General features: G+C 31.8%; 1 protein-coding gene across 1 annotated transcript in view; it reads right to left on the reverse strand.

The window, feature by feature from the left end:
* Positions 1-1,885, reverse strand: part of LOC111030748 (lachesin-like) — a 128,348-nt gene extending 126,463 nt beyond the window's left edge. Inside the window, exon 1 of the mRNA XM_022310410.1 lies at positions 1,721-1,885. Coding sequence (XP_022166102.1) covers positions 1,721-1,885 — 165 coding nt within the window. The remainder of the gene's footprint in view (positions 1-1,720) is intronic.
* Between the last annotated feature and the right edge of the window lie 23,882 nt (positions 1,886-25,767).

Raw genomic sequence — 25,767 nt, forward strand, 5'->3', positions numbered from 1 at the left:
CTGATAACTATATTTAGCTAACACGGTGTTATGTAATAGGCAACAGTTGTTGGCTACGAGTTTAATACCGACCAAGAAATCTAGGTACAAACAATTCGTTTTTAACGGTAATATGATTACAATTACATTTTAAATCAGCCAATAATAATAATAAAAATAATAATAATAATATCATTTTTTATAATATCGTAGTATTCTTTGTTTTGTTTAATTGTGTCGTTTGTTGTGAAATATAAATTGAATTTGTTACTTTGTGACTCTCTGTTTTGTTTATAATTACGAGTCAATTTTATTTCGAATAGACTTAATGAGTTATACAGAACCCGAACTCTTTGAACGTTCTCTAAAATACACGATATTGAATGTGCTGATCAATTGTTTAAAGGTCAAATTAAAAACTATTCTTAATCACTACATTTGAATCTCAAACAAGGTAGTTTATTCAATAATTTGTAATACAATATAAATAAATTGACGGTATTATGTAATCTATGCAGTATATACAGTAAAATGTTATTGATTTAAGTGTATTCAATTTAAGGAAATTGTTAGACTTTCTTCTCGAAGTGGTTTGATGTAATTATGTTCACAGCGAACAGGGTCAGACCGGATAGTGGATAGATGATGACATTCAAACCGAATGCGGGTATTATAAATAGGATATTATAATATTGAGCACGGTAAAAACTTTGAATTTGAATTTCAAAAGCCAAAATAAACACAGCCTAGGGTTTTGTATAGGTGAACACATGCATAGGAAAAGATCTTAAGAATGCATATGGGAAAACTAAAAAAAAAAATAACCCATAGGATTATATTATGAATATTTACAAGTGACCACCACTGACGTTTTTTTGGTAAGGCACTCGGGGGACACAGATACGCAAAATAAACACTTTTGAACACGAATGAAGTATAGAGTTCGGATCATAAAGAAAAATGGAAATTCTGGTGGAAAGAATATCAGCGGATGGACATGATCAACAAATACAAAGTCATATAGATCGCGTCGACTTCAGCCTTATAAGAATAACATTATATTATTAAATAATTTAATAAAAATAGCAAAAAAATAATAGTGTCGATAATCCATATTTTTTTGTTTTAGCTTTGAAATAACTAAAAAAAAGGCAACTCAGTAGGTGAATTTTTTGATGTAGAGAAGATGTCTAGTATACCTCGTTATATGGAGTGGGTAACTGCAGTTATGGATGCGCTACATTTTATTTCAACGACAAATCATATTGTATACGATGAAAAACTATTCCAAGTTGAAGGCAATACAAATTGTTGCATTTATTTTAATTATTTATATTATAAAAAGGTTAACAGATGTTCTTGTTTTTTTTTTTTTTTAATTGGTGGATATAAAAACATAAGCGCTGAGAATTTTAATTTTTGAACTCCTGAAAGTACCGACTGAGTCCAATAATTATATACCAAAAACGTCCATCGAAATTGATGATTAGAGCTTTTGGTACTTACGCGTTATCTCGACTACCTTGGGTGCACAACCATGTTATATCGACTACCAAAATATTTCCAAGACTACCTATTATCATCAACCGTGTTATCTCGACTACCACAATTTAGTTACCACAAGTTATAATATAACTTGAAAAAAAATCTGGTAAAAATAATATGTATAAAATGTTTTTTTACGTTTTTATGGTTATAAAAAATGATTACAAAATAATGTATAAGTACTTTTTTTAATTACCTTTTTTTGGCATTTCTTAACATTAAATTTCCAAAATATTTCTTTTCCAAAATATAACTTTGCCAAGTGATTGTTTTGACAAATTCGTACACTTGGCAACACTCCGCATTCTTGAAGAAATTGCACACTTTCCTTTTCTGAAGATGGCAAATTAAAAAAATTCATGTTGGCTAGTCGTAGCGCGTATGTACTATACAGTAAATAATAACTGACGGACGACATAAATACCTGGTCTGATGGCAAGATACGTGGATAGTAAATGGTACATCGAAAACAAAATTAAATTGTCAATTACGATGATACAGATTACAACGCGGGAATGTACATTTTTAAATAGAATCTAACAGATAGTCTTGGAAATATTTGGGTAGTCGAGATAACACGGGTGATTCTCACAGGTAGTCTTGGAAATATTTGGTTAGTCGAGATAACATATAAGTACCGAGCTTTTTTATACAATAACATTCATGAAATAAATTTAATAAATTTTAAAATAAATATAACATTATGTAATGAATGCATCTTTTAATATTTTTTTGATATAAAACTATTACAATGTTATCAAAATATTTGAAATGTTATCACGAAAAATAACTAATAGTTTGGCATGAATGTATGATAGAACATAATTAGGACAGCTAACTACGAAACAATTTCGGAATATGCGGTGAACTACGCTGTTATTATAATAGTAGCCGAAAACGAGACAGTGACAGGTGCCAAAACATGATAACATGTTTCATAAATCATAATAAATTACAATTAATTATTTATGGGGTCATATAACATTGTGAGTTGTAAAAAAAATTGATTAAAATATGTACTCCAAATATATGTTTACCACTGAAATTCTACCTTTTAATTTTACCATACTCGTGTCTCTAAATATCGTTGTTACATTAGCTGTCAAATTACCATACACACCCGTATGATGCGTATTTTTAAACTCAGTTTACTAAATCAATGACACTTGCGGTTAATTTCGTAATTTAATAGTTAAAAATGGCTTTGAGTCATATTATTTGGAAACAACAAATAGTATTCACGTTGTCTAATATGCAGTAGTCTTCTTGTTCAACGGAACACGAAATTGTTATTTTTGAATTTGGCACTACACTTTTGTTTAAAATGAACTTTTTTTATCAATAAGGATAGCTTCTCTGAAAGCCTTGAACATTTTTCGTCGGTAAGACTGAAAGTTATAATAAGTCGTTATTAAAATGTCGAATACACAATAAACCCCTCAAAATATTATTTGCTTTGAAAAATCATTATATTTGTTTAACTTGAACGTAATAAAAACCTGTCTCGATATAGGTACGTACATGCTGGTATATAATTGTAATATGGTACTATGTTAATATGTCCCGGAAAAGTATATGTACGGTGCAAGCGATGTAGGTGGATATATTATTTTGAACTATATGTAATTTCCACTACTTAAGTGGAATTGCTAATCCCACTGCAGTGACACGTTTATAATCATATTTTTCATTACCATTCACGAGACATTATAAAAAGCGATTTTTGCGCAGCATTTCGGAATTTGAATAATTTCTCTCCGAAACGGCTAGCACGAATAGGGTTCACGAGAAACGCACCACTTAGCATTTGTCGACTACGTTTTCAAACATTAAACTATTTAAGCAACTGTGTTGAGAATAAACGAGACATCCGTTTGCAAGGAGTGGGCGGGTTTGGGTGGGGGGGGGGGAGAAATCGTATAACTAGATATGCGAAAAATAAAAAAAAATAAAAACACACCTTTTTTGGATGTACGGTAGTAGTGTCTATCGATAATATATAATGCGATTTCAAACATAAAAATGTTGACGCGAAATTGAGTGTACGGGAACGCGCGCACTCGTAAAGTAAATTCAATATCGCGAGAGTGCGGCGATGAAGAATAATCCATAATCAGATGAATGTATTATTCAATATATAATATACACTATATATTATATATATATATATATATATTATCTTGATGGGGCGCGTGGGAACGACAAAAGAATAGCAATTTGTGTCTAGAATACAATACCTAATAAAATATTATATATACCGATGGAATATCTCTGAATAATTTCGTTGAACGGCGAACGATACACAATATTATATTATTATTATTGTACGTACAAGCTACCTCGTCGCGCATCCATTTATATGTATACAAAATAAATTGTTCTGACTCACTGGTTCGTCATCACCTAGCCAAGACCGCTGAACGCATATTTTTTGTAATAAGCGTTCGAAAAAAATCTAAACGCTACCAGTGTTGCGCAATGGCTACGTTTTGTCGGATACGTATTTATATCCAGATACAACCATATCTAGTATCTTTATTTCATCCAGAAAATTAATTTCAAAATCGGTATCTAAGACAGAGGTCAGATATGGCTATCTAGGTAGACATTATCACAATAATTATTACTGTTATTGCAACTTTTAGGTCCTGAGACCTATACACATTCCTGCACCTATTCCATAAGATTACATTGTAGGTTTTGAGGAGTATGGTTAACAATACCAAAAATCAGAATTTGAATAAATACACGTATAAAAGATAGGTCCAATTGGCGTCGTGTAATAACATTACACATTCAATTAGATAAAATTATTTAAGTATGATCGTCGTATCTTTATCTCATTCGGTAAATTACAAAATAAGTATCTGACGGTGAAGATAGAAATTATAGCCATCTAGATAAATGTGCATGCTAATTTAAATTTGTAAACGTTTATCTACAATATTAATTTTAAGCGATTTAAACTGAGCTAATATAAGCATTAATATTTTCTATGCAACAAAAATAAATAAATAAAACTTGTCTAAAAAAAAATATCTCAATTCTATCTATTTATTATATTAGATTTTTTTCATCATATACCTACATTCAGACACCTTTTTCATATTAAGATGAAATAAAATTATGTAAGCACAACACTGGGGGGGGGGAGAACGTGCCTGATGTGAATCACCCTGTACGTAATCTGACGGCTTTGAATCGAGGGGATATTGGGCCGGTGGGTGCGAAAAAAAAAACTTACCCCACATCGAGCACGATCACCCAACTTAATGTCTTGCAAAAGATTACGATGGTATGGTATGAGTTAAAGTTTGCATATTGTGTTGGTGCAAATGGCCACGCACATCACCTATCGATGAAATTACTTTTGAGTTATTATTATTTCGATATTTTGTAATTATCATTAGCTGATCTGGGATTTGGCTGATGGTATATCATATTGTATCAGCTCGCCTAACCTAACCTGATACAACCAACATCGATGACCATCGCGTTGCGGAGATTTATATAAACAGTTCATTAGGTCTAACGGGAAAATTCATCTTCCTCGTCATAAAACCAAGACAACATAGTTTAATCAATTATATTATAATACGCGTAAGGTATCGAAAATTGGTTGAAAAGATAAAAATGTCCTAAATTTTCATTGAAATTGGGCTGGTGACTTTCGAATTTCAACTATTGTAGTTTTCATGCAACACGCTATAAACGTGAGTGTGAACCGCAGAAAGTTGTTGCGAATGCAATAAAATGTCAGCCCTGGTTATACCTACATCATTTTATGTGTCGAAACCTGACTGCTCTGCCAGTGTACAGATTTTAATTAAGTTGCGAGTGGTGAAAAATATGTTTTTCTTTTTCTAGAGTTGAGGCCTCGGATCGAACAACGTCGATTCTTCATACGTTAGCTCGAGATCTACGACCGTTAGCTATAACGTAACTGAGTTAGGTCACCATTAGAAACATAGGCATCTAGAAAACCCTCAAGCCACGCACGCTCCCAAAGGGAATGCATATTTTATTGGCGATATTACAAACTGTTCGGATTTCACAATCAAACTGGATTGAACAAAAAACTAGTGCTTATTCCAATAAAATGCATAACATTTATTATAGAGCTTAGAGTTTGGTTCAATCATAATATAATGTTTGAATAGTTTGGTGGGGGCATGATTTGATTTGTCGAACTTTCTCGAAGCATATTAAGTTTTAGATTAAATATACCTTCGATTTTATGCTTTTGTAAAATAATTTTTAAGGACTAGTATTCTTATTCTTTAGTGTACGCATTTTAATAACTCAGAATCTAACTGATATATATTAGATGCTCGTCAATATCATTTAAGCGAATCATGGTCATCATAATATTTTCCGTAAAAAGGTCTGTTTTAATTTGAAAAAAGAGATTTGTATTGCCCTACAATTCATTCCTCAAATAGTGTATTATACAAATCTAGATAATTGAAAGTATGATTATCAAAAATTCCGAAGAACAAAATTTGGCCAAATGTATTATTAAAATGAACTCAAATTGGGTGGACATGCTTGGTGAATCATATAACATCTTGTATTAAAGCACAATGTATCGAAATATAATTATCGTACACCGTCGTAAGAATTTACATTCTAATTTTACTTTTAACAGGTAGACTCAGCGGACACGCCTTCTCAAAGCACACGTCTTCATCCCTCCTCTCTGATATTATATAATTCCGCGTAAGAATCTATTCAGAAATACAATTTTTAATATTTTTTAAAAAATTCCATCTTACAGCGTCTCATCGTTGAAGTACAAATAGTGCGCTCGTGGAAATAATAAATCTCACGTCATCGATTGGTGTAGCTTTGGCCGGTCATCTGAGCATTGGGGCGCCCCGACCAAAGTCATCTTCAGAGCTTGTGACAAATCGAATTCTAAATTCATATTTGGTGTTAAATTGTTGGTATCGTGTTATAATCAAATTGCAACCGTGCTTACCAATAATTTACTACAGTTTAACTTTCAAACCAAATTGGTTGAAACACCAACGCACAACATAATATGTACGACGTTGATTCAGTGAATCCTGCTTGAGACTGCTTTTCAACCACAGGCGGCCTCTATACCTCATCTGCAGCTGTTTTCTTGTGAATATATGATTTCCGATTTAGTAGGAGTATTTTGTAAGTGGTTATTTCTGATTAATACATTTTGAAATAATTCAAATCGCCCACCTCTTTCTTAATTTTTTTCATAATTCTCACCACTTGTTCTGCATCCCGGCACTGATTGCCGACCTTTTCAGGGCATTAATCGTAATATATTTAATCTTTCACATTAAAATATGTAAATATGAACTTATCAAACATCGTCTGGTTACTTAGCATGATCATAAAAAAATAAAAATAGAAGTATGTACATAAAAATATTGGTATTAGAATAGATAGTGTCGGGCTAGACGTAAAGATAAAAGTGTTAAATATTAAGTGAATGATGAATTATTACAATTTATAACAAGTTTTAATCCATAAGAGAACATTAAAGGTCTCTATTTGATGTGTACCAGATTATTTCTTTATAAAAATAATAACTGTTATCTAACTTAAAAATTATGAATCGTTGCAAAATAAGAAGTCTGATATATTATTTGAAATACATTTGAGTTGTTAATATTTTATACTGTTTTCTTTATGAAAACATATTACTAGTATAAAGTCAAAAATAAAATTGATTTACCGCTTTTTACTACTCACATAGTTATACATACATTATATATTATGCTATTATGTTAATTTCTTACGAAGTTTTTATAATGTATGCAATTGTTAACGCTTTATTTTAACAACAATAAACAACTTATTATAACCAAACAGAAAAATACATAATGGCCGAATTAATTATTTATTAATTATAAAGACAACGACAGATATTAATGTTTTGTTGTACCCGTGATGTGCGAATGACGTCTACAATACAAATTAAATCGATAGATCATTGTTTTATTATTAGGTGCTATAAAATAGTATTTGGACTTATCATTTATGAAATGAAAACAATATAGGTAGTATTATGTACACATGTCACTTTTGAAAAATGTATTGTGATAATAATGATATTTTTAATAAAATGGCCAAAGACAAGCGTTTTTAACCATATAATTTTATTGCCGATTAAAAATTGAATTTTAATGAATTTTTTATTTTGATGTTAAAAGGCTTTGAAATGCGGGTTTGAAGACAATATATAACACACCATTACATCATATTATTTTATTGTACCGCATTATAATAATGTACAATATAGTGTAGGTATCGAATCTATATTGTTTATGTCGAATTTCAATTTATCCTTTCCATTTCGAATATCGTTTCCAAAACATTGCGTCATAAACGTGTTACGTCGGCAAACGAATTTTCAATTTATTTCAATTCAAACTGTTGATTGTTCACACAGATATTGTTTTGAATAATATTATAAGAACAAAAATATCCGGACAGCTTTCGATTCAATAACTCAGTTCCGATCATTTCGGGTGCGTCGATGATATCGAATGGGAATAGCCCAGTTCTGCACAGTAGATATTGTTGTCTTTTAATTAAGTTTCGAAATTAGAAAGCGTTTAATCGATTTACGTTTTCGAAACGATATTGATAAGAGAGCCTTCCGTATTTATTAAATAACATATTTTGAACCAAAAATGTACCAGCCTTTATGACAAATAATACTGATATCCGCAGCTGACTTACGTACTCAAGTACGATTGCATCGGTATGATTTTCGATTGGTAAAAATATTGATTGTGTGTATATCGTATGAAAAAAAGTTCCACTAACGTGGTTTTCTAAAAAGGAAGAAAAAATAGGGTCCATAAACGTTGAATCAATTTCGAAACAGGAAATTGTGTTATAAAACAGTCAATAAAATTGTATTGTTCGTATACAATTAAATCTACTCTTTTTTTTAGTAAGTAATTACTATTTAAACTTGTATTTTTTAATTTAAAATTACAACTAATAATAAAACAGATGGAATACCTACAGTTTTTGTATTCATAAGTATACAAATAATTTAATTAATTTTGTTTAAAATTACAAACGAATATAAATGTGATATTGATTTTGTACATTAAATCCACCACGACAGTTGCATTAAAAATTTTAATTTTTAAACTTTTGTTTTCATTATAATATTTTAGATTGGTATTATGGCGATACTATGGCAGACTAACCAGTTAAATAATTAAAAATGTCGGTTTTGATTTAAGGTTTATTAATTGAATATTCAATGTTATAGTAGCGCATACAATTAGGGTGAATAGTAAAATAATAGTTATGTTTCGAGAATATTTTAGAAATTTGGATTACGATTATTTGTCAGTGTTTTATACCGAGGTGGGTATAATATAGACATCTCGGATAATTAATATGCAATTTAAAATTTAAAATCGTCTAATCTGTAATACGAATCAAATTATAAGTTGATTTCCAAAAATGATGACAAAAAAAGAAGAATGTCGTTTAAATTGATATTATACACTATTACCGTTTTTTGCTCATTTAAATAGTATGTCTTTAAAAATAAATTAAATAATAAATTGCAACTGTTATTAATACATTACAACTTAATATTCCGTATTTTTTTATCGAAAGTTTTTATATATTTGTTCAACATTTTCATCGTGTGACAAATAGCGAGTGCATTTAAGATGGCAAAAAAAATAACCTCTGGATCGTAAATTCATAAATCATTACCAATATTGATGAAAAAAATTTACAACGAATCTCTAGAAGTCGGTAAATGGTACAACACATAAAGCAAACATTTTAAACTTTATTATGTTATTTTCTTTTTCTGTTTTTCGCAGCACTACAAAATATTTTATGAATCTAAACATTTATTTCTTGTGATTGTAAACACAGGGTTCAACAAAAAAAATCAAAATATATTATAATATCTTTCTAGACGAATTAAGTTCAGAATAAATAATCTGATCTATGTTCACAATTTATTGAATTGGTCCAGTTTTGTTTACATTATAATTGTCTAGAGTATTAATAGGTTTATTTACTTTAATTGAGAAATTAAAATATTTAATAAACATGGTATAAAAAAAAATTGTACCGTAATATAAAATAACATAACTTTAAGTGCGTCTTAAGAAAAAAAAAATCCAATTCATTTATATTTTGATTGGTTAGCAGTTTATTACATTATATTTATTGAGGCGAATGTTTCTGATCAACACCGGCAATAGGCGGCTGATAAATTCTTACTTTTTCGCGAAATTTTACGATTCGTGATTCTCAGATTGAAATTTGTCGTTCCCATTTTGTTCTAATCTCGCGGAAAACGTATTAACTTTTTCTCGAGATAAATCCTATTTCTTATTAACTACAGGATGAACATTGTTTGGATTATTTCACAGTCTAAAATGTATTTACAATTAAGGTGGAATCGAATAATGTGAAAGTAGGTGAATGCGCGTCCATTTACTTGTATCAAATTTAAAATAATAGCGATTTCCTCTTAAGGAAACCCACATGTGTTGTCACGGTCTTACAAAATATGTGCAACATCATAGCAAAGACTGTTTTGTGTGAGACAACCGCACTATATATTCTCTCTGTGTTTATAGTAGAATTACAGAGATTTCTACAATGCCTATCCGGAAAAACTTTATCTGTGTCGTACGGTTTTTTTTATTTTTTTCCACAGCACTAACCAATGGTTTTTAGTAATTAAATGAAAAAAAAACCTAAGGTTTTAGACTATAGTCGTCTACTTTTTATTCGCATACCAGTTTTTGCTATATCGCACATATTTTTTAAGCCTGATACAACACAGGAGAGTGTAGCAAGAAGGGTAAAGTGGATACGAAATGGAAGGAAATAAACCGAGTAATCTAGTTGCTAAGACGTTTTACATCTCCCAGCTCTACTTCATCCCTAAGAGTCATTAACTTATTCATAATAGCATAATATAGTATAATATATAAGGGAACTTGTAAGCTGTAATGTTTTAGAATCAAAGTTGTAATATTAAAATTAATGATTAGTTTACTTAATCACAATTTTACATTTTTACAATAATTGTTCCAAATAAACTATTTTGTAACTCTAATTTTCACGGCGCACAACGGCTGTTCGTTTTAGCACTTTTCAGTTTAATATTTTTACATGATAATAATACCTGCCTCGTTTTGTATCTAGTAACTATACATCTTGATTCGCGGATGTACCGTCCTCTTAACGACATTTTAGACAATATATTAATTATTATTATAAGCTGCGCAGGTACTGCTCATCAATGCATCATCACACGCGGATCACGAAGACGGAATTCGCTGCTAAACGTGACCTCTATTATTATTAGATATTTCCGCCGACTAAAATATAAGAACGAAAAGGAAAATAAAATAAAAGAAGATCGAAATATAATAATGACATCTGAGAGATATACACCTAATACCGCGTATTATGAGAACAAAATTAATTAAATAAAAGGTGTTTAGCGCGGCTCCCGTCGTCGGAATACAATCGAAAACACACTGCTGCAACAGCACAGCACTTGAGCACAACCGTAGTCGTTCGCCTATACACAAAATTCATTTTCCACCTTTTTCCACGTTTTTTTCCCGTCCTCCTCGACCTGTCTCCCGGCTCTTTAGGCAGGAATGCCTCGGATGCTCGAGATTCCTGCGAGCGGCGTTCATAACGTCTTATTCGTTCCGAAATTCCATTGGTATTACGGAGGATGATTTTGTCGTTCACATAATAAAATCGCCGAAATTCCGCGAGCGGAGACGAAACACTCCATCGGTGGGCGGGGATATTGGATGTGTGGGTAGAGAAAGTACTCGCAGGGCGTAGTAGTATCGAAGAAACATCAATCAAGTCGGCTGACAACGAGGTCCGTGTCTCTGTGGTAGTATAGAGTTCTGAACGTGTAGAGCATTGATGCGGAGACGGGCGGCCACCTGATTGGAATACGAATTCGCCTTCACTCTAAGCTCTTCGGACCTCGGACACAACTGAATGATCAATCTAAAAAAAAAAAAAAACCCCGGGAGAGGAAGAGGAGAGAGAAAAGAGAAACCGGAAAAAACCTCGGACGGCTGTTATAACGACGACGACGATTTTTTTAAACCTTTTTTTTACGGCGTCTACGACACTACCTAACAAATTATTGTTCTTTGCGGTTTCGTCTGGCCGCCGTCGGTGCCACCGCTCGGGTGTAAGACACGTTCGATCGATTAATAACAATAATATTACAGAGCATCGTCGAGTAGTGTGCAATACCTACTCGAGATGTCGAAAAAAAAAAATTGTGAAAACGGAAAATGCAGACATTATTATTACCTGCATATTATATCAATACATAGTCCATTCAACGGTGGTGTATTCTTCAATCGCGTCATAAATCACAAACGTCGGGAACACATCGCTTATTATTCGTTCATAATATCGACGTTAATCTCACGCATAGCCGCATAGGTGTGGCGCATGATATAATGTTCGCTATAAAATTTTCCCCGGAGAAATCCGAATACGAGGTCGACGTCATATTTATGTCAACGAAATATTTTTATTGGACGTATAAACACGCGCTCGCCCATTAATCGGACTCGTATCGCGGTTAGTGCGGTAAGGTTACTAGTACTTGAAGATCGAGAGTTTAATTTTCATTGGATTCAAAGCCGCGATCATGCGCACACGGAGTAACAATAATTTAGGATTCTGATTTGCCACCTGTATTTCAGCCGAACACATTATTATTTAATATTTTAATAATAGTCTAGCTTACATATATATATATATTTTAATTATTAATATAGGTAAAAAAATATTCACGTGAGCTTTAAAACTCGATCTTATACTCATCACATCAGTTGATTTTAACAAAGTTGTAGCCGTATAGAGGACATACCGAATTTTCGTGTTTAACTTTCGTCCGTTAGTACTCCAATGCTAAATTAGTGATCTACGTATATTATTATGTTTCGTAACTTTGTACATTTTTTTTATCGACTTGCACGAAAAGCATAATATATTAAACAAATCTGACTTAGCCACGGTTAGGTAGAACATATACCCGACTACCGATTCGGTTATTCGGTCGAGCTTTTTTCACGATAAAACGACAAGTTTTTTTCGCTGCTCAAATATGCATATTTATATGTCAGTAAATTCGTTTTTTATCAGACAAAATATTATTGGTCGAAACTTAACTGAATCAATATTTGTGTATTATTAAAACATCTATACATAACGTATATACTTAATATAATATGATTTTATTGAATATATTTTGTAAATGCATTGCATGTGTGTAGTGTGTACCTATTAAAGTTAAATATTGTCGATGTAGGTCCGTTAATGTAAACGTACCTATATGAAATTCAAACATGTCGAGTGGTAGATAATAATATAAGTTTATAGGCAAAAGATAATACATATTAGGTAAAACAAATATAATATTAGGTATGTTGAATGGTTAGTCAATGTTTACCTGAATTAAATCTATATAGTAATATTACGAAAATATTAAACATAAATAAAGGGTAGGTGGGTAAGTAAATCTTTAATAATAAATACAATTATTTTCTTTGTACACATGAGTTTTTAAAAAGGGCCTTTACTCCGAACAAATAATAAAAATTTTTATCGTATTATATATCGTATATTGTTATTGTTGATTGGAATCACAATTAATTACTCTAAGTGCGAACAGAATAAACCAGTAAGCATTTTGAAATTAAAAGTGCAATTCGTTTATAATATATTCAAACAATAATAATATATAGTTTAATTTGATTACAAGAATGATTCAATTTTGTGTTGTCATAAATTAGATGCAGACGATAAGTCGTTTATTCATGTTTAATGTTTATAATGATTTAATGTTTAATTGTTTAAATTTTAACCTAACCTAAGCAGAACTCAATTAAAACCCACTCGCTCAACTTTCGACATACTTCTGCACTTATCCGTAGTTTTTTTCATTCGGTTAGGAAAACTATTGAGATAATGTAGAACCTCTTCAATGTTCCGAGTACCAACTATATAGAATCTACTTTGAGCTGATGGATAGGGCTACTTGAAAGTTTTTGGAGCACTCGTTCTGACCCAAAAACGTCGTTTCCGTGAAAAAAAATAATAACAATAACCATATGATAAAAAAACATCATCTTATATAACCAATAGGTATGGCATTATTCCTTACTTTGAAGTTTGAATCCACGACGGTTCTGTATAATATGCGTGTTACTAATATTATCATGAGAAACACCAACATTTGTTTGCGTCATTTAGTATTTACTTAAAAAAAAAAAACAATAATAAGACATTGTAGTTGACAAATCAGCATTTACCTATCTAATATTAAGTTCTCTGAAGCTAAACAAGTACTTTTTACATTTTTATTTTTTTTAACCGTATCGGTTTTCGTCTGCCAATTAATATTACTTCATATTGAACGTTTGTAAACTATTACAACATAGTTCCACATAAGTCTGTGTTTCGCGTTTCCCATTTGCACTTCCGACATCTAATAATGTTCTAAACAAAAACATCAGATATTTCGAGCCATAGAAATTTCAATTAATACCATACATCCATATACTCTTTGAGTGAGGCTATTCAAAATTGAACTAATTTCTATATTATAGTAGGTAATTTGCATTAAACCAATTTTGTTAAATGTATACATTATGCTAACATCGGTGTGCATAAATTATTCTCCTCAAACAAATTTTGAACTTGAATCATTGCACTAAAACTATATTGCGTAACACTTGTTTTCAGATTTATATGAAACATCCGAAAGAAAAGAAATTACAGTTTGAAATCATATTTATATCCACTGTTATTATTATAATATTATGGCAATAATGTTATGATTGAAATAATTGTAAAACAATAATATTCATATGAACAATCTAAAAGCATAAGCAATAATGTGATCATACTTGTAAATATTTTAATGTTCTGTACATCTAATAATTTTGAAATAATTGTTCATCGAGTGATATTTAAAAAGCAATGTCTTAGTGCTGTACAATGTTTAAAAGAGTATTTATCTAAAATTGTAATAAAAAAAAAATTAATTTTTATAATTCAACACAAATTTTAGTCGATAAAATGCTTCAATTAACAAATTCTCGGAAGTATGATGTTAAATATTTTATATATTTATTGTGGTTTTAAAATACATTAAAAAATGAATAAAATCAGAAAACTTTTATTTTTATTTTTGTACATTTGTAGAAACACAAATAAGTGTTTATAAAACACTTCGAGTGTAAACTTTGTACAAATATCACTTAATTTTACACTTTTTTAATTATTTTGAAAAGCTTTCATAAACATTATTATAATACTATTAAAAAATTTAAATTAAACGTTATAAAAGTGAACCATGAATTTGCTGTGGTCTAACACAAAACAAATAATATTATTCACAATTTAAATGGTTTCGGAGAAATACAAACTGAATGAATTATCCGAATCTAGTACAATTTTAATGTTCATGATTTGTTTAAAATGTTTGTCATAAAAAAAAATATTGTTCAATAATAACATATCTGCAAGTGGGTGATTTTGTATTTCTTTCCATGAGGTGGCTAGCTGGGTAGACAATTTGAACATAAGTAAAAAAATGTCCTTGCGATTTTTTTTTTATCAATCAAAAATGGTGTAGGTAAGTTTAAAAAAATGTAGTTAATGCATTAAGTGAAATATTGTATGAAATCAAAAAAGGCCAAAAATAAACTGTTTAAAATTAAAAATCCCACTGTAAAATTATTCAAAACAATATTTGTTTAAAAAAAAACCGAATACTATTATAATATATTGTATACAGTATACATAGCATATTATGAACATCATTGATATTATACATTAAAAAAAATGTCTGACACTTCAATACTAATATACGATCACATTTTAAAAACTGCAACGAGGATGTCAATGTTGCGGCCGCGGTTACGGCGGTCCCATATAAATCTTTTTTTTTTTTTTTAATTTCGATACTCTCTCTGCGTCTTTTATTTTGGACAGTTAATTTAATGCGGACATTCTAGACTTCGCACATTTTTTTAATGTGCTTTTTCATCCTTCAAACATTTTGATAGATTACCTGATAATTAAATGCAGTGTAATGGTATGTGTGATTAGAATATTTGTTGTTGATTCTATGAGTTCACAGTACCTACATAATTTATAGAAACACGCTCAGTTTATAGTGCTTTGTATGGTATCCGTAAGTCACCTTCTAGAGGTAAGTACATGTATTGTTTATTTTTCGAAAAGGAATTAGCGGCTTGTAAATTTCTAGTTCACTTATCGATCTTAATTGGGCCGTCAGTCCATTAATACTTAAATGCTGCTTGCTTTATTAAAACAGACCTAAGTAATTAATGACACGGATGATGGATCTAATCTCGAAACGAAATAAAATAAATATTAAATCATATTGCACAGGTCGTTTTGAAGTAAAGTTGTTGATAGAATAACATGGTGGCGTTATTATTTTCTGTAGGTAATATCGTTCCGTTTCAGTAAATGATTAATTTGTGTCGATAGTGAAAATTAGTAATAAATATAATGGCCCCCACACTGGACGATATCCCTCATCACTGTTATATCATTACTAAACACAGAAGATACGTCAGTTAAACGAGTGGTTCATATCATGGGTTCACCATTATAGCTGGTATAACTTCATGAGACCGTGTTTTAAGGCGGTTAAACGTGGTATCCAACAGGTAACAATGTAGCATACGAGCAGTGCGTGATGTGATTAACGGTTATTTGGTATTGTTTAAAAATAATATTTCATCTCATTTATCCTGATGTATATTTCACTCTCATAGTCTTATTTTATTTAACTACAAAATAATTATTGTTATTTACTTTCGACCACACGCTGTTAGTTTTATTATATTTTAAAAGTAAATTTTTGTATAAAATACGTTACCTACTTAATTAATATCATGGTATTTTTTCTTCTCCTTTATAATACGTACATTTTATGTAGACTATTTTGATAGATTGAAAACAATAAACTTAATCACAATAGTAATAATAGACAACAATGATTAATAATTCATTGATAATAATTATAATAGTAATAATAATAATATTGATATTATTTTATTAATATTGGATTTCAGTACTATATAAACAACAAATATACGAAATATTATTATTAGAACAATAATATGATATTTGACATATTTGATAGATTTCTATTAGGTTTTCGTCAAATATTTAATATATTTATCATAAATCACTAAAGCTGATTACATTTGCATAAAGTATGACTCATTTATTATTTTAAGGAATCAAATCAAATTATTTTAACATATTTTATTAATTTAATATTAACATATATATACTAAAAATTTAACATTTCGAAGACGATAAAAAAAAAATGATGTGTTTTACACAAATATTATGATACCTATCATTTATGCAGAATAATTGATATTTCTTTTAATCATGATGTTTAATTTTTTTTTTGTATCATATCCCAACAAATGTTCGCAATACAGTAGAAACTCCTAAAATATACTCTAGTACTACAGTGAAATGTTGTCCACTTTTTGGAAGTGTTTGATATTCAGAGGTTGTATTATAATTAAACTGCTTTAATATATCAGTTCGTTGACATACATAACAATATAATATATTTTAATCGACCTACAACATCGCTTAACAATACAATGGCTTATAACGTTAACTACGGTTTTGCTTACTGGAGCTTCAAAATTAACGAAAATAAATTCATCCACACTACTTTTCCTCACCATCGTAGCCGATGACCCCTACCAGTACATTTAAACAATAAACCCATACCAAACTCTGACACAGCCAAACTGTTCTAGAGCCGACCTTCGCAAACGTCTGACGTGGACCAAACACATTCACTTACCAAAATTAAAAGTACCTAAAATCTACTGAGACCCATCCGTGAGGTTAATTCTGTAAAATCACCTTCAAAACCAAAATACTCATCTAGAATTTCATACTTAAACCCAAACTACAGATGTACAGTACTCATCTCTGGATCGTTGACAAAAAAAAAACTAGCACACAAAAAATACTAGTATTAGAGTAAAAAACCCCAAGACTCATAAGTCATAACTATGATGCCCCCCCCCCCCGTACGTCTCGAATCACACCCATCACTCAGTTCTCCATATCCCTTAAAAGTCACAATGAAACAACCCAGCTACAATAATTTAAATTTAGAAGTCGCTTCCTAAGTCATACTAATTCCCGTGTTCAAATTCTTCTTCACTCCAGGAGGCTCCAAATCTCTAGAGCTTATTAATTTAATTTCACCAAACGCACGATTTAAATAACTTATAAACTGACCACGTCAAAATAACATGACTGGATGATGGTTGATCCCCCACGTAGTCGCGTCAACAAAGTCATTGAAAATAAATAAAACGTCTCGTACGACATACATGTTGTATATAAATTGTATAATTATCTAAATGAAGAATAAAACATCAAATAAAAATGTTACTGTACACACAATTTTTAAGTATAAAAAAAACCTCGATAAATTGAAATAAAATTATGGTCTGTAAATGATACGTTTAAAAGTTTCCAAAAAACACATTTCGATTTTTTTTTTTTTTTAATTGATCTTGAGCTTTGGCGACATGGGCCATTAGCTTTATAAATTTAACATTTCGAATTATTGTGCTAATGATGAATAAAAACGTGGCTAGGATGCTTGACGAATCACCTTGGGTAGTTGTGTAATACGTGTATTCGTCCTCTCCATATTACGACAGGGACAGTTTGCGGTTCATCTATTGCGCTGGTTTAATTAAAACGCGTAGTCGTGATTGGTAAAAAAAAAAATAGTGAAAATGAAAATAATAAACCCATCATCCACAAGCACAATATATTTATTGTGTCGACGGTGCGAAAAACGGTCTTGAGCGTCTGCTGCGGTCACTTCAGCCTTTTATTCGGTGCTGGTACACAACCGGACTTCATTTTCACACCACAATGGCGATCGACGGACAAAACATTTAAAACGTCGTACGTTATAATATATATATATATATTCAATAGAAATTGTGTACTTGCAGCACACGTACCTATATACTTCATATATATAGGTTAAATTTCTAGGGTATATATATACCTAACCTATATATATATATACTATATACACTATACGCGTATATATGTGTTTATATTTGTATATAAAATAACAGAACGTCCTTTTTTCCGAGTGCGTTAAGTATAAATCCGTCGTATCACGCCGTCTAGACGTTTTCGCCGCTTCCGTTTCGACGCGGAAAACCACCTGACCTATATACCGCCGTCTGCGTGCATATGTACGTGTGTAAACGTATAATGTGCCAGTGGTACCACACATAATATACCATACGTCGCATGACCATTGACCCGGTAATAACCGACGACTGCTGCAGCCGAGCTCAGCGTGTTTACTGCACCGGCTGCATAATATCGTTGAGACTTCAGACCAGCGGGCGCCCGTGTGATATTGTTACATAATATTATTAGTACGACATAATGTAAAAAAAACCCAGGGAAGACTTGCAAGAGTGACCAAACCCTCCCCGCTAGACGTAATCCGGCGGGCAGTGCTGAACAAAATCAGTTCGGCGAGCAAAACATAACGACGACGCATTATTTGGTCAAAAACTGACTTCGAAGACTCAAAAGTGATCGCACTCTTCCGACCAGGGGTAAATTTGTGTGTGTTCTGTTTGCTATATTCTCCTCCAAAATGGAAGAAAATTTAGTAAAAAATTAACGTCCGTGTCCTTCAACCCTCCCAAAAGTCGCTCGTCAATGTATCTGCGTTATTCGAGTTCGCCACCGCCTCTGGTATAAACATGATTCTCATATTATCAGTACGAAATATAATCTAGTCTTAAGTTCGCGAACCCAAATAAAACGAGCTAAATTATGAACGACGCTCTAAATAAGGTTAATTCCCGTCCTCTGGGTTAGTCTTCCGCTAAAATTCTCCTAGGAAAATATAACTAAAACTGAGGGGTACGATTTTCATAGGAAAATATTACTGGGGATAAATTTATTATTTATAACCCCCCTCCCCCCCTGATAATATTATCCTGGGTAAGATCATTTTATTACGCCGGCAGCTTAAACCTCTACGTTACACAGCTGCGGCTGCAATTAATACGACTCGGCAAGATTGATACGAAAACTTATGAATTTGCGAACTAAACTTATCATCACGATTCAACGGCTATCGGTCAGTCGTGGACCACGTGCGTGCGTGACTCCTGCCGACCACTCGACCCTCTGAAACGGCGCGATTTTCTTAGACGCGCTAAAACAATAATAATAGTAATATTAGCTCGGGTACATAGGTCGCGATATCCACCCTCTAACGCCGGTGCCATTTATAATGATATTGTGATAAATCATCGTCTGCCCGAGCGAAATGATTAATCTCGCGTTCCCGCGTCTGATGGTATTGCTAGCGGCGATGTGTTTTTTCTTCTTCTTTTAGTCTCACACGCCACCACTTGGATTTTTATACACCTGTGACGATACCGGATGACGTGCTTAACGCCGCTGACCGGTCAGTGGTCGGTAACAGAGCCCGATTTACAAATGTTAGGGCTAGGGACTCAAATAAAAAGAGGCCTCATATTATAAAGTTATTAAAAAATATATATTTTATTTTATATATGTTTAAATTACACGTTACACTTAATTACATCGATATTTTCTGGGGTATCTCAAAAACTCATCAATGATGACGTCATCGTATTATAGGTAATTGTTTTGTTATTTTGTGTTATCTCAGTCAATTTCCAGTTGTCATACAATTGGTGAAAGGGGTGGAATGAGTGGTTCACAGTTAATAGGTCTATGTATATAATATTGTGACAATGGTTATCATTCTTTTTTTAAATTATATGATTCTATAAAAAAAAAATATTTATTGTTGCATTGAAATAATTACAATATTCAAAAAATGTACAAATTATCAAAAAATATGAGAGCCGCTTCAAATAGAGGCCGAGTGACTAGTCACCCAGGTACCCCCCTCCCCCTCAAACCGGGCCCTGGTTGGTAACCATAATATATATAGGTATACAATTTATGCGTATTAAAATAATAATAATAATAATAGTCGTATATAGTTTATAACGTGGGTATACCCGTCCAGCATGTTTCCCACACACACACGCGTACACACGATCGCGCCAAACGTAATAAATAGTTTTTTACTGCCGCCGTGGTCGTCACAGACCATTAATCTATGGGATTAATCGTTTTTTAATTTCCGGTAACCAATTGAAAAGAATCCTCCAGCACGCCCTAGTCGTATTGATCCGTTCTGTCGGTTTTTGAAATGTGTGTGTCGCCGTCGTCCAACGGTCGGTCGGATACCGTTTTTGTCAAGAACACTATACGACAAAATGTAAAAATAATATATTGTATGGTCATCATCCTAAACGGCCTAAATGGAGTACATAAATCGTACGGGTGTTGTAATAATTCGAGGTTGGACGTTGACGAGTTAAAAAGTTAAATTTGAGTTAAAGTTACTAAGCTATACTATATACGCATATATACGTACAGACGAATTTTTTTTTGTAAAGTAACTTCTGACTTAACGAGTTAAAATGTGTCCCGCAAAATGAAGTTACTAATTACGGTAGTGCTCGGATTTACTTCTAAACACTTATTTTTACTGTGATTAATTACATATTACTTTCAAATGGTTTGTAATAAAATAGATCATACCTGTTGTTACATTTGTTTTACAATAATTACTATAATGTTTACACAGTTAAGATGATTTTTCGAAAAAAACGCGTAAATATGAATAGGACAGGAGACTCGTAGCCATAAAAAGTCAACAAAATAAATATGGATTTAAATACCAAAAATAAATATTTATATGCAAAATAAAATATATACCTAAACTATGATTTTTAAAAGTAAAATAAGAATATTTTATCTATTTTTTATTTATTTATTTAACTGAATTTATTATTTTGAATAAGTTTTATTTGTTCCAAATGTTACAACTTTAAGTATTGCATTTTATTATAATTTATAAAAATATCAGGCTTCTAGAAAAACGCACTCTGAGGCCAGTCAAAAATCATATAATAAATGTAAAATTTGGTTGTATTATTTAAAATAATGTTAGTGGAGAATAAATATCGATAACATTGTTAATCGCATTAAAAGTATGCCTCAAAAAATATAAAATTGAATAAATATGCCATGAAAACAAAAAAACTCAAAATAGGCATTTATATGCGAAACAAAATTTTTAAATTAGCTCTGTGAAAGCATGAAACGTGTATTTCTTTCGTACTCTGCCATTTTTATGACTGTGCAAAACAGAAATGCAAATGCTACGAGTCCTCTACCCTGGTCATGAGGTAGAAGCCTTCCCCGAAGCAGATGGTTGGAGCAATGCAATTTCTACTAGAAAAAGTGCGTCTTAAGACTTGAAAATTCCCCCAAAAAACACATGTCACAATGATACAGTTTGTTGTATTAATCGAATCTTCTCTGCAGCTCTCAGAATGTAAAAAACAAGATTTTACCATAAGCTTACGTATCTTTACGTTCGAAAAATTAATTCGACCAAGTACATAGACTGCGCCGATTTATAAATATTTGCCGACTTGCTCGGGCTAGCACACCGTACATCGAGTATACGCGCACATTGTACTATTATAATAATATTACGACCCCATAACAATATCTTCGCTCAATAATGTCACGACGACATTATAACATTCTAAACATATATATATATATATAATATATCTGTTATATTATTAATGTAGTCGTATCTCGTGTTTCACCAAGCCCATATAATTAAGTAGTGGTAACCGGACAGGGATCGATTGCGATCGGCAACGGTAATAATGTAAACACGTTAAGCCATCACTATATACGACGAGGGACTTACGGCGGCCAGCATAATATATATCATTATCGTTATGATATTACGATATTATATTTGGTGGTGTACACACGGTTCGGAGCTTATCGGCTTTATTAATTGCGTCTAAACGAATATTAGTTGTATACTGTGACATCGCGATGTAATAGTAGTAATAATAATAATAATAATAATAATAATAATAATAATAATAATAATAATATTATAAGTATATCATACGAAATGTTATTATCATCATTATGATAACTAGCCAGCACCGAATCATATCATAATGGCCCGTTTGTGTTGCGACCGGCTTTTAGTAGGTACATAATATAATATTACATACGTTAAAATTATGCGCTGCTGGCGCACGCAATATTATTCGCGTCATAATAATATTATATTTTAATATGGCACAGGTGTAACGCGTTAAAGTCGAGTAATATAATTATTACCCTGCACATACAGGATGGGCCACGAGAACGGTGCCGAAAACAGTGTTGTGTCTATATAAACATCATATATATATATATATATATATATATATTATAGTATGTACGTGCGTATACGCCATGCCTAATAATACTGTACCAGTACAATAGAAAACCACCCATGTGAGTTTGAAACATAATAATATGATAGTCAAAGGTCAACATTTAAAAACAACGGTACTCCATTTCGACAAAATAATAATTACAATTTTCCGTCATCATATTATTATATTATAATTTATAATGTCTTATGTCTTGACGTCGGATACTAATTCAATTGAATAAATAAAAATATGTAACATATCGTCTGCAGGTATACATTATCGTTACCGTGTGCGCGGTGCCCTGTTGTGAAAATCGAAAATGTTTACTGCGTTAAAATTAAAAACGCAGCGATGAGATCACTTGAAACCGAATAGGAGCAGCATTCGATTGAAGTAGACGGTACTTAGATACCTACCGACTTAATTGCGGTTCCGATCTTATATGCATATAACCGTCATGCAATCCGTCGCTGTTTAATTTGTTTCACTCGAAAATCAGCAACAGTTGTAGCACTTGTAGCAGAACCTATAAAGCTGTAGAATTTCGGATTTTTTCGTCTGTTTGTAAAGAACATCGCGCCGCCTTTGTTATTAACTTTGACTGTCCGACTTTTGTCAAATAGTTGCCAATATCACACCACTTGCATACCCCCCACCCCACCCCACCCCCGTGTGAGCGCGACTCGTATCGAGAATTCAGCCGACCTCGAAATAATCTTAATTTAAACGCTCTCAAGCCGCGTGCCACGCAATACTACGACACATTGTATCATTATTATTGTGTTTTAGAGATAACTTTTGCGCCGGCACGCGTCTACAACTTGTAACGACGACGATCGATCTCGAAAATAATGCAATATCGAGTACACGGACGTGTACGTGAAAAGAAACAAAATGTTCGAAACTATGCGCCGTCGTCGTCGGAATATCGGTCGTGACGACGAGAGAGTATTTTTGTTATTTTTTTCATCTGTTGTTTCTTGCGCGGGTACCGTGTGCAGTGAAAGAAAGTCGTAATATAATAATAATAATAATAATAATAATAATAATAATAATAATATGATGTACGAATGGGTTTTCCGCTCTCTCGCCGTATTTCGTATTCGTCACGACGCCGCTTCCGAAACATATTCGACTTTGGATTGCACGACGGAAAAAGTGAACAACGTGCTTTTATGTTTTTATGTCTTCGGCGTGTATAATATAATGATATATTATTATAATAATAATATAATATATTATATCTGAATATATTTGTTTGTTTTTTTTTTTTTTTTTCCACTGGTCCGGGAATCCCGTTTTCGAGGCGTGTACAGGCGTTAAATTTGGCATGGATCATCGTCGGGGAGACTTATGACGTCGCCAGCTCGCATGCGTTCTGGACAAAACTCCTGGATCAGCGCCAAGCGCCCCGGATGGGTGGCGGGGACGGGGGCACAGCATCTGCCGGGTCAAAAGGTGGGGAGGGGGAAAGAGAGGGAAAAAAAGAAGCCTAGCTATTTCCAGTAGGTTTTGGGCGAATTATTGCCGACATTCGTGCCTCTGGGAGCCAAATACTATATTATTGAAATTAATGGTTCGGACACGGTCGGCATTCTAAAAGCTTTGCTCTAACTTTTTATAACATATATAATATATTATTATAACATTTCATAATAATTATAATGGTTTTCCTGGATACGGCTATTGTTTTATATAACACTAAACTTATAATATAATATTAATGTGATTATTGACTGCATAGGATATTTTTTTCATAAAACTGAACTATGATGAAGCGAACAATAACGATACTAATAAAAACATAATAAAAACAACGAAATAGGTTTGTTCGAATACAATATAATTACGTTTATTTTTTTATTTTTTTGGGTCCATAAAAAATGTAAGAAATTATTTTTGTTTTTGCATTTCCTGTGATAAGATTACTGCAATCAGAATTTACGATCAAATTGCGTAAGGGCTAAATTTGAGATGTTTAAAAATAAATAATATTTAAATAAATAATCCTTGGAATTTTCGAGTTCCTGAGCTTATTGTTTTCTGAACTATTGCAAAAAAAAAAATCGATTTTGTAAAAAAAATAACGTTATGCCATCCATTTTACTTTTATTGCAATTTTTCGATAGTTTTTCCATACGCTCAGGGAAACTACTCTGAAAATCACCAAAATAACTTTACCAACCTACAGTATAAATAAAATAACATATCTTTAAGAGTGCTGCGAGAAACTTTTGAAGCACTCGGTCTGATCCCAAAACGTGTTCATAGACAATTTGATAAAAATGAAATAAAACATCATTTTAAAATCTAATACAATAACACACAATAATGTAATAAAGATTTAATCTCGGGTCAAAGTCATTCAATTGGATTAGGGACGACCAATATGTTATGAAATATAAGGAAAAATGTTTGACTTACGTGACCTACTTATATAAATTATTATTGCGTATTTCCAGTTTAGTATTTCATATGATTGTTAATAATTATTGTTCTATTTTAGGTACTCGAATAAAACACAATTAATCAGTGCAAATACCGTCAATTTATGATGATTTACATAATATTATTATGATAGCTTTAAATCGTATTAATACCTATTGGCTATTAATCGATATTAAACACTACACAGAAATGATTTCGTCAGCATAATATCGGACGGTTAAACTTCGGACGACAAACATCAGTGTTGTTGAAAATGGTCATTTCTTTTTTTTTAATTAAAATATTTTTAAAAAATTTCTCTGCACTTGGAAGGTAGAATTTAAGTGCATTA

Source organism: Myzus persicae, unplaced genomic scaffold (genome assembly GCF_001856785.1).
Source record: "Myzus persicae strain clone G006 unplaced genomic scaffold, MPER_G0061.0, whole genome shotgun sequence".
Taxonomy (NCBI): Eukaryota; Metazoa; Arthropoda; class Insecta; order Hemiptera; family Aphididae; genus Myzus; species Myzus persicae.